Source organism: Halyomorpha halys, unplaced genomic scaffold (assembly GCF_000696795.3).
Source record: "Halyomorpha halys isolate HHAL.00 unplaced genomic scaffold, Hhal_1.1 Scaffold467.1, whole genome shotgun sequence".
Taxonomy (NCBI): Eukaryota; Metazoa; Arthropoda; class Insecta; order Hemiptera; family Pentatomidae; genus Halyomorpha; species Halyomorpha halys.
The window spans coordinates 108,096-119,505 of NW_027114004.1; the positions used below are offsets into that span (position 1 = coordinate 108,096).

At 29.1% G+C, this 11,410-nt stretch overlaps 1 protein-coding gene across 1 annotated transcript; it reads right to left on the reverse strand.

Moving 5' to 3' along the window:
- Nucleotides 1–1,979: 1,979 nt before the first annotated feature.
- Nucleotides 1,980–7,959, reverse strand: mRpL13 (mitochondrial ribosomal protein L13). Its single transcript, XM_014424372.3, has 4 exons — nt 7,787–7,959; nt 7,573–7,696; nt 4,046–4,200; nt 1,980–2,397 (listed from the first exon to the last, which is right to left on the reverse strand). The coding sequence occupies exons 1-4, from the start codon at nt 7,808–7,810 to the stop codon at nt 2,173–2,175; spliced, it is 528 nt and encodes a 175-aa protein (XP_014279858.1). The 5' UTR covers nt 7,811–7,959; the 3' UTR covers nt 1,980–2,172.
- Nucleotides 7,960–11,410: the final 3,451 nt, after the last annotated feature.

The following is an 11,410-nucleotide window of genomic DNA, read 5'->3' on the forward strand; positions in this document are numbered from 1 at the left end:
ATTAGGAATTCTAATTGGGAGCATTGGAGAGTAAATAATAATTATGTTATGATTTAGAGTTGAACTGTGAGTTGTGTTTCATTGTTAAGTAGCTTAAATGAAGTATAACAATCTGCAGGTTTGCAACAAGGGCTTCAAAATTTACATTTTGCTGCTTTACTACTTTTTAATTTCAGGATTCAACCATAGAGCAGTTGAGCAGTGCTTGGTTGAAATTTAGAGCGCGCCACGAGTATCAAGTTACAACTGGAGATTTAGTTAAGGGTAAGATGTTTTTTCACAATTTTCAAGGTTTAAAAGAAGTTCTTAAATTTTCACTTTTCAAATTATTGGGGAGAATATTTTTGTACACCTCATGTAATATCTGTCCAGGATTCAGAAAGCATATTGAAGTTGAAATTGGCAGAGATTGTGATAATGGAATTCACATAAACAAGTTGGATAATATAATCAAGAGCTTCCAGAGACATTTTCTGATTTAGAAAGGTTGAATTATGGAAAAATAACAAAACAATTTAGTCCCAGTTAAGGAGAGTACTTTCTGTTATTAAGTAGACACTTCTTTACTTACACACACAAGTAACGAAAATCCTACACTTACTTAAGTGTACTGAGTACTTTTGTTCAAGGAATATCAAGTAACTTTGGGACAAGTACTTATTTTTAGTTGTGATAATAACAAGTACTTAAAACATAAATTTCCATTATTGGCTTAAGCCATCAATGGAATTTTACAAAAGAAATCTATAAGTTAGAGAAGGAATAGGGTGTATTTGGAAAGAGATGAAAAAATAGCTCAAAGAAGAAGCTGGCTGAGGTTAAAAGTTAGTACTCATGCTTCAGCATTAGTAACCAGCACCATAGGAAATATATGCTTACGTGTCAATCTATACCAAGTGATCCATAATGAATTATTAAGCTGGTTGCTTGATCATCTTTTTTTTTCATTTTTTAATGTTTAGTATGTTGATTCCTCCATGTTTCTATTGCTGAAAACAGTTGGGGAATTTTTTTTTCTTAGACTGTTTGCAAATGGCAACCATTTTCCTTCAGTTGAACGATTTCAGTAAATATAAGCATTTACAGTTTCACTGATAGTTCAAAAACTATGTAAGTTAACAACCGCAACCCTGACCATCTTCATATATTTAAATTAAGAATTATTTACTATTAAAAAATAATTATTTTAAAATGTATGATTATAAGACATTTTATTGACCTAATGCATTTTGTAGATAAATAACATTTATTTGATCATTGTAAGTAAAATAAGTGTTTTTATTTTTTGGATTGTAAATTTAAATATTTTGAATATTTAAAGATAAATAGGTTTTTGTTACGAAGCCAGAACAATGGATTCTAAGAAAAAAATATGCCGATCGCCATACAATGGCAAGTGACAATATATTATGGCAGAAAGAATTTGTAAAATGTATTATCTTACATAGACAAAGTAGCTTAAGTTTTAAAAGTTTAAAAACTAATTAATATTTATTTTTGAACATAAAAAGAAAGCAAATGATGATTAAAAAAAGTAAATTTATTTTAAATATGTAGTTTTCTTTTCAGAACTCAATGAAACAAGACATGTGTAATTCTGATCAGAAAAAAATAATTTATTTTAAAAAATTTAGTGAAAGTGATTTTGTTAAATTATAGAAATTATTAACAATGAAGTATAATAAAATTGTCGGTATAAGTTAACAGTTAAATATTTGATTAAAATTTAATTTGTGATCATGATATAATAAATATGATAACTCTCAAACTAAAGTATTAAGAGATATTTCAAGTGAAGTTATAAAGTGGAAAACAATTATGGAGAATTTATTAAAGGAAGTCATCGCAAACAACACAGTACTTCAATCAAGACTCAAATATCAAATATTTTAATGAAAATTATAAAATTTTATTTAACGTAATTTAATATTTTAATTAATTGATTCCAAACAAGGTTATCATAATTGGAACAAAATAAATAATACTAAATCATATTTATTAACTACCTTCAATATCACACACAATACGTTTATATGTTATCTACATTAAAGCTTTTAAACTTTTCTTTCTAACAGAAACAACAACCACTCTTAATGAGTTCAAAGTCTAAAACTGAAAAAAAAAAAAAAAAACATAAATCATTTGACATGGCTGATTTAAACTTAGATTTTTTCATGAAGGAACATAATCAAAAGGTAAATTGACAATTCTTGGGAAATTATTCACTTCATCACTTTCTAAAACTTTAGGTACTTTTCTGAGCTGTTTAATTTGAGACGAAATATTTTTATGAATATCCTCAGGTATAGTATCCTCTGGGTAAATAATTAGTCTCTTCATTGTGTGTCTGCGTTGGAGGTTTCCTTTCATGGAAGAATAAACAGCCTTTTCAAGGATCTGAAAATTTTAAAACGATTAGTTTAATTTTTTTAAAAATTAATTTCATTTTAAAACATATGGCATAATATTAATATCTGCTAGATTAAAAAGTATGGTAATGAGAGAAAAAAAACTCAAATAAAGAAGAAAAATTATAATTAGGTTATTTTTAGATTACAAAAAGTGATCTATTTAAATCATATGATATAAGTGATCAAGTAGGTTTACTTCCAAATATTTATAAATTAATTAAGAATTAAAGATAGAAAAGTATAGTGACATTATAAAGCTCTTGATTTCTCTCATTGATCATTAGTACTGATGTACGAACTCAAAATACAAGTTTACAGCCAAGGTGTAAAAAAATATTCTGCTTAGAAATGAAAAAACTTCAGAATAGTTAATTATTAAAAAACATATTAGATACAACTGTTTGTTTTTTACAAAAAATTATTGTTTCCTAATCTGAACAAAAATAAATTTCCAGAAATTAAGAAATGACTTCTATGTGTTGAATACTTATTCAGACATAGCTGACAAAAACCTTTTTTTATTTTGCCAAAGGTATGATTTTTCAGGTTTTGAATAAACTATTCCAAAACAATGGTTTGCCCACCGAAAAAAAGTGAAAACATTTAAAGTAAAAATGTATAATGAGCCTGAGAACACATATAGAAAATACTTGAGGATAAGCAGATGATAAGGTAACCCTAATTAACCATTTTGCATCATTGCTCCAAATACAAAATATACTTCTAAAATCCAACATAATAACTGAATATCTTTCCATCACAGGATGAATGGACAGGACTTTTATTATTGGTTTAATTAGAAATATTGTTACAGAGATATTAATTTTCTTTGTATTATAACAAAGATAAATGGATTATTTCATCTAATGATGTTAAAAAGTTAACACTAGTAAACAGCAGTTGAAAATTTAACTGTGAAGATACACTTGCTACTAATTAGTATGAAGTGAATTTAGTTTTAGCTGAAAGCTGAAATCCTAATACAGGATTTTGAAACAAAACAATCAGATAAAGAAGTAAAACTAAAGATAAGAATTTCTACAATGTATCAGCTTTAAAAATTACCCAAATAATAATAATATTGTATACTGAAGCAAATTAGAAAATACTAGATCATAATTATTTTCATCTATATTAATTACACGAGAGAGATTATAAGAATATGTAGAAGTAAAAAAAATATGTATTCATAAATATATATTGTTGTGACATTTTTATTTTTAAGTTAAATACAGCAGATTTTTGATTAATTAGATAAAATAAAAACTTTAGATGGATGAGCATAGAATAAATGTTGCAATTCTCATCATACATTTATAAAAAGGAAGATATGGTTTCAATTTATTTTGAGTTTAAGTATTATGTTAGCACGGACAACCAATTTTGAAATAGTTTTATTCTAAAATGCCACTGAAAATTTATCAAATCAATGAATTCTTGTTGCATCTTTCAATACTTATAATTTAACACACATATTTACCTTTTATGAAGTAAATGTTTATGAAAATTGTACCTTTTGTTTTTAATCCTTTCATAATCACTTGACTCTATTGGGACTGACAATTTAAGGTAATAAAAAAAAAAACTTAGTTCCTTATAAAAATAGATTCATACATTATTAAGTCAAAACAAACCATAGTAGGAGATTTTTCATGTAATTCCCATGCCAGTGTCCAGCTTGCTCCACCAGGATATCCTGTATGGTGAAAGTAAACACGTTTTTTCCATTCATCTCCAAGCAGAGCAATATGACGACTATTTATAACAACGACAACATCACCACAATTGGCTGAAAAATAGTTATATAAGAATTGCAACAAAACATTATGTTCTGTAGGTATACATCTAACATAAGATATAAAGACCTATTTGCATACTTTTTTTTCTCCTGGCAGATATACTATGATGGAAATGTTTAAATTATAATAAACAAATACAATAAAATAAAAGCAATAAATATATAAATTCATGAATTAAATTAATATAATTCAAAGTAATAGTTGAAAAAAACTAATATTTATTTGAAAAGCAATATAAAATTAAAAATCATCACCATTCAGGCAGAAACCTAAAGACTAAAAACCTGAAAGTAAAAATTATCAAGACTATTAAAACTTCTACTGTTGTATATCAATAGGAAATGTAGACATCTACATTAAGGGGAAACAAACACTAAAGTTTAAAAAAAAATAGTATTGCATAAAATATTTGACAAAAAGAAAAAAAAAAGAAACAGAATTTAGAGGTTACAATATGAAGCATTGTGTGACTTACACTCACTTATTATAATGGATTTAATAGCAGTATGGTTGAAATGCAAAGTAAAGATGTTAGGCTGGATGAAGGGAGGATAGGATTAAGATCAACTGTTATTTTAATTTAACCAAGTTTACATTTTAACATTATTAATCTTTATTGTCTTACACTGTTTGTTTTCATTCTTAAAACAGAATGAGGCCTATTATCGATTTTATATTCTCTTTTGTATCTAATAATTTATGCGATATATAAATACAAAGCACTTTTTCTGGTGCTATTCCTTTTTTTTTTTTGTCAATCATTAACCCGTCGGTATTCGCAAAGAATAGTTTGATTGTTAAATAAAATGGAGTCATCCAGACTAATGACGCTTCTACTAATTTCCTCAGCAGACTTCCTTTACATAACCATGTTGGAAGTATGAGATTAAAATGCATGATAAACTAATGTCTTACCTACAAAGATAACTACCCAGTTTAACAGCCACCTGGCAAGTGTCAACTGTTCACCTAAACTCATCAATGAATAAAAACAGTACACTTTTCTTTTTTTTTGTTTTTATTTATTTATTATTCAACATTTATACAATATACCATGCAATAATTTGTATAAATAAGTTTTAATTTAGTCTGAATGTGATTATAGATAAAACAGTCATGAAAAATAAAATATGGAATGTGCCAACTGATTTTTTTCAAATAAAAAAAAAGGGCAAAATAGCACTAATTCCACTTTGGTATCTTACTGCCCAAAAATGAATAATAGTGTTGTTTTACTATCAAACATGCATTTTAATGAAGAAAACGATAAATCAATTGGTGATGCAAGAAAACCAGAAATATTCACCTTCTTCAATAGCACAAATGCCATTCTTTAATAAACACGAGTCTGTACCTGTGTCTTTAAGATCAATTATAACAAAATTATTATGTTTTTAGAGACATGAAAAATTGGCCTAAGATGCTATATTATAAATATCTGCCATTAATGCTCTGGTGATGTAAAATGCCTATCATATTGACAAAAAAAAAAAATAATAATAATAAAGGCCTAATGAACCCGAAGGTTCGATGCTGATACCACCAAACGCTCTCTGCATACATCCTTCCACTGATGCCCCTCCAAATCCAATTCCACTAGAACTGTTTTAACGCAATTCTCCCATCTACGTTTCGGTCTGCCCCTCGGATGTTTACCCATTGGTTTAGAGTTTATTAACATTTTAGGAATTCGCTCGTTAATAAGCCCTACAAGCTTATATGCCCATTTTACACGCCGCAATGCTATAACTTGAATTATATTTACAGGGTGTAAGTCCCTTAATTCAGCGTTGTGTAATCTTCAAAATTCTCCTGTTAATTCATCCTTTTTCGGTCCGAATATTTTGCATAATACTTTATTTTCGAAAAGTTTAAGGCGTTGTTCATCCCTTAGTGTAAGAGGCCAAGTCTCACATCCACAAAGAACAGTGGGAAGGATAATAGTTTTGTAAATTCTAATTTTTAAGTTTTTCGATAGAAGGGGTGAGCTAAGCAGTTTCGAAATTGAAAAATAACAAGCATTTATCGCCTTCAACCTAGCTTTTATTTCCTCATCAATTTTGTTTTTTCTAGTTACTGTAGAACCTAAATATTTAAAACTATCTATCTGTTCAAATGTATTTCCTCCGATATCTCTATCTATATCCCCTATATCTTCCTCGCGCGGGCTCATTACCACGTAGGGGAGCGTCCCACGGGTGGTGGATGTGGGGATGGTCGGTGGAAGTTCCTCTAGGCGAAGTCCAATGGACTCACTGACCAACAATGAGAGCAGCCCCCCAGGCTTGCTAGAGAGAGTGATGTGGGATTGAACACCCTACTCACATAATTTTTTTATGCCTAATACGCCCTAAACACAAACCACAAACCAGTCATGGATCCTACTGAGGTAAAACGCTCATTATCCAGAGGTAAACTAGTCCCCCGTTCGGGTCTCCGGATGGGGACTGCTTCAGGGGATTCATGGCACAAATTGAAAATTAGAGATTTAATTATAGGAATGTGGAACATAAGAAGTTTAAATTCCGCTGTTGGGTTAAAATCAGTCGCAAATGAGGTTAAGGGATACAATCTAGTTATCGAGGCACTGCAAGAGGTTCATTGGCCAGGGGAGGGCTAGTTGAAGGAAGGGAAGTACACCATTTGGTATGGGGGGAGCAGTAATTATTTGACAAAAAATTGCATAGAGTAAATGTTTAAGAAAAATTAAGCTAGGAGCTGATAAAACAAATTCAATGCAGTGCTATCGCGTCACTTCCCAATGAACAGAAAAGACATTACAAAATATTGTTTGGTTGAAAAGAGTATAAACTCCAACAACAGAGTAAAAAGGATTATGATGTCAATGCGTTATGTAAGCACGGGCAAGAGATAAAACAAACAGAGAGTTGAACTCAAAATTAGGAAATTGGGTATGTTGTTAGCATTTGAAAGAAGTTTGAATGAGTTGTTACAAAAATTAAAATTTTATATGTTTGATATTATTTAGTTTTAATTATTACTTTTTGTTATGTTTGATCCCTTTCAGTGTCTCATTGAGAACCAATTCTCACAACAATAAAATGGTTAATCGAACCATCACCACTAGGAACAAGACCGTGAACATTAAGCGATAAAAAATATGGCTAACTGTGCCTTGCACATTTTTATGAGACATAAAATGCTGGCTCCTCTAATGAAGGGTTAATATAATTATGAGAGATAGTTGACCGTGGATGACTTATACAAGGAGCAGATGGTTGGGGGGTGCGGTCAAAATAAAACACAAATAAGATGATTGATAAGTTGATTTTGAAATTGACAGTCAAGAAAGGGTAAATCATACTAATATCAGTCAACAATGAATTATTTACTATACTTACCAAATGGATGATAAAAAGGTTTATGTTTTCCTAATAAGTATTTTGTTATAACCGTAGCAGATTCAAAAGGATTTTGCCATTTTGCATCAAATAAATGCCAAACTTGAGCAAAAGCATTCCAGTGCTGAAAAAACCATAATTAAGAAAATAAATTTTATATATCAAATTCAAGTATACAAACATCAAATAAATTTGTAAACAAAAACAAACTTACTTTAACTCTACTAAGAGCACTCATTTTTTGCTCTTGTTAACTTGGAATAATAAATAGAGTTTTTTATTTAAATCATATTGTGTTTTTTAATCTTATCGTTGATTGTAAAAGAAAGAAAATGATTAGTTTCTTAAATCAACAGTTTAAAAAATGACTTACTTAAAGGTTATGTTACCAACACTACAAAGCAACGAGGTAGTAGCTAGTTGTGAAGAAAGAAGTAATACTGACTAAGGTTTCTCCTCCAACAATAAATCATTAGATTTGTTCCGACGAATGGTTTGACAGTAAAAAAAAAAAAATAGTTACTCAAGGCACAATATACAGATTCATGCACTAAATGAAGCTGATGTTTACAGATCAGAATGTAAAACCTGACATTCTTGATATTTTATTGTCAAAGAATTGTAGGCTATGTCTTTCATCCCAAGTCGTCACAGCCCTTTGGGCCATATCACAGTATTAATACATTTTTTAACTGATACACACAAAGTGGCGAAGCGAAAATACCACGTTAATGGAGTAATGGACTGGGAAACATATACAATCCTAGTCGATGAGAAAATAAATCTGAAAACCAACTAGCCTACTGCTCAAAAAATCTACGCGAATATAAAAAAGCTAAACCAATTTATCTCAAATAGTCTACATGAAGCAACTGTAATATCATCCTAATTAAAAAAAACATACAATTTCCACTATCTGACAAATCTATGCCGGTACTCCACAAGATTTAGATCTTTTTCCCATTCTACTTAACTTTTGTCTTCATGACATCATCCTGTCCACATGTTCCTCCATAGATATGTTTACTGACGACACAGCAGAGTTTTCTCAACACAATGACATAATAATAGGCAGAAATACATTAGAGACTCAACTTACAGATCTAGAACTATGTTCTACGGATGAGGAGTCTCAAAATTCAAAAATGTACTTCAAATGTTTTTAATCTTAGAAGCCACACCTGAACTGATTTTCAATGGTAAAAAATTGCAATGGAATCCTGCCAGTGAAGCTATAATATACCTTTGATCTCATCTGGATCGTCCTCTTACCTGTAATCACCATATCAATATTAAACAAGCTCAAACCTACGTAAGGTTCGCGATGCTGTATTCTCTCGTAAATAGAAAATCTAAATCAAAATAAGATGAAATTATCCTCATCTATAAACCAATATTAAGACCATTACTGATGTAGGGTTGTAAAGAGTAGGATTCAGCATTCTGTATAATACGAAAAAACTACAGTAATTTCAAAATAAGATCTTAAGAATTGTAGTAGATTTCCCTTGGTTTATAAAAAAACAGTCAATCGCTTCGTGAACTCGCTCGTTTTATTGTAATCAATAGAAAAAGTGGCTAAATGGCTGCGGAGATATGAACATGAATGTGAACATTAGAATGTGAAAAACGAAAAAAACAAAACAACTTTTACGTTTATTTTTAAATGAAAATACAATTGAATGGCACAACGATACGCTTGCGAAGTTAACTTACAGGGTGACTGGAAGAATTGGCGTTATTCATTTTCAACGATTTATGTCATAAAATTTGTCTGACAGTTAAGTAAGCGTATAGTTTTCACTTTTTATCTCTTATAAATGAATAAAATTTAAATGTTATTGAGGTGTATGCGAAGAAGTTAAATTCAGATTTGCAACAGTTGTAGTAACTTTGGGTTCTGAAGAAATACTGAGGAGTTATAAATGTTTACGTAAATGCTCAGCCATCGGCGGAAGAAAAACATTTCTAAATACAAAGTCCAATAATTTCTAAAAAAAAAAATAAATAAAAAATTGATTTTTAAAAATATATTTGAACTCATTTAATTCAACTACCAAATTTGTTTTTCTTGTTATACAAAAAAAAAAAAATTGGTTGTTACATAATAATGTTTAAATCCATATAGAGTAAAGGTAGAAAACGATAATTTCAAAAATTGCTAAAATTATATAAATTAATTTTTTTTTTCAAGAACGTGTTCACAAGAAATTTCGGACACGTGTTGAATATTTTACGACCTACTATTTGAAAAACCGGATTTAAGGAAATCCTTATTTTTAGGTTTCTTGTTTATATGTTAGTTTTATAGTTTATTGCCATTAACTCCTAGAGTATTACAAGTTGTTGAAATATTACACTAAACGGCTTAATATTGCATTTGATGAGTAATTTGAGCTCTAATAAATTTCCATTATATTCAGTAATTCCAATTAATTGATTTTTTTCCGTAACGTGAGACAAAATCGTTTTGTTATTTTATTTAGGCGAATACCATGAAAACTACTTGCAGGAAAATAATCATAATAAAATACTGTATGGTGCATTTAACGTACTTACCTCTCCTGAGTTAAGTTGGACTAAGCCCTGTTTATTCTATTTTTTTAGTTTGGGTTGAATAGTTGATATCCTGTAAAAATATCTGTTGTTTAAAAATATAAAGAAACTGTAAACCTAAACACACGAAATAAGTATGAAATAAAAAACAAATATTGTATGTAGTTATAAATTATTTGTTCTAAAAAAACTGTTTTTTTCACATTTATCAAAATATCAATATATATAATAATAAATAAATTATGTTGGTTGTAACACAAAATAAATGCATATATTATTATTTTATTTATTCGTTGAAGATCTAAAAGTATATTTACTATTTTACAATGCATATTTCGTAACTTTGGTTTTACATAATTATGGGTTGACAATTTTCTGGATCTTAATTCTGGAGTAATATTTTAGAATATTTAGTAAATAATATTCAGGTAAATATCTTTATTTGAGATCATATATATGATACAATGGCATGGTTGAAATTTTATGGGCATAAAAGCAATAATATTTGAAAATATAACATTAGAACCCAAAATGAAAATTAATAAATGTGGGTCATAGTTCTTCAAGAAAATGTTTTGAAATGTACTAACATTAATTAATATAAGTAATATATTATTGATATTAAAATATTAATGAAATATAATATTACCATGATATTTCTTTATCATACTATACAGGACTACTATCAAGACTCGATTTACAATATCCTTTTTTCCTAGATTTTTCAGAATTGCAAAATGAAACTTGTTAGATCTAAATATCGTAAATATAATTTATTATGATTGTCAGGTCGAGTTTGTTACCTCTTCCAGCTTTTCTCCAACGTATGTATTTGTCTCTGGAATTTCCAATAGGAAGAAATATTTTCAATCAAGAGTTCTTTTAGAAAACCTCAAGCGATTTTTATCGGTGATTTTTTCGATCAAATTCAGAGAGCACATGATTTTTTAAAAATGTTTTGGACGATTTGCCCGCGACTGGTACGGAAATTCTAATATTATGGGAATTCAAGGTTATAGGACACCATTCACGGTAACCAACCAAGTTTCTTCTCAAAATTCCCGAAAGAGGGGGGTTGTTAATCATGTCTTGAACACCTTGTAGATGCTTGACTTTTCTTCAGTAAATCTTGCAAGGGCAGATGTCCACTATACTAGCCTAAAAGCTTATTGTTGAAAATAATTAATCTTCGATATCTATATAGTGGATTTACTGAAATAGCTCATCTGATTGTGGCACTATTTTTTTTAAACATAGGATATAACAGTACATGCGAAGATGT

Coding starts and splice junctions, on each gene's coding strand:
- mRpL13 (XM_014424372.3), bottom strand. CDS start 7,810: ATGAGTGCTCTTAGTAGAGTTAAA. Junction 7,697..7,786: donor GTGCTCTTAGTAGAGTTAAA/GTAAGTTTGTTT, acceptor TGGTTTTTTCAG/CACTGGAATGCTTTTGCTCA. Junction 4,201..7,572: donor ACCTTTTTATCATCCATTTG/GTAAGTATAGTA, acceptor ACTATTTTTCAG/CCAATTGTGGTGATGTTGTC.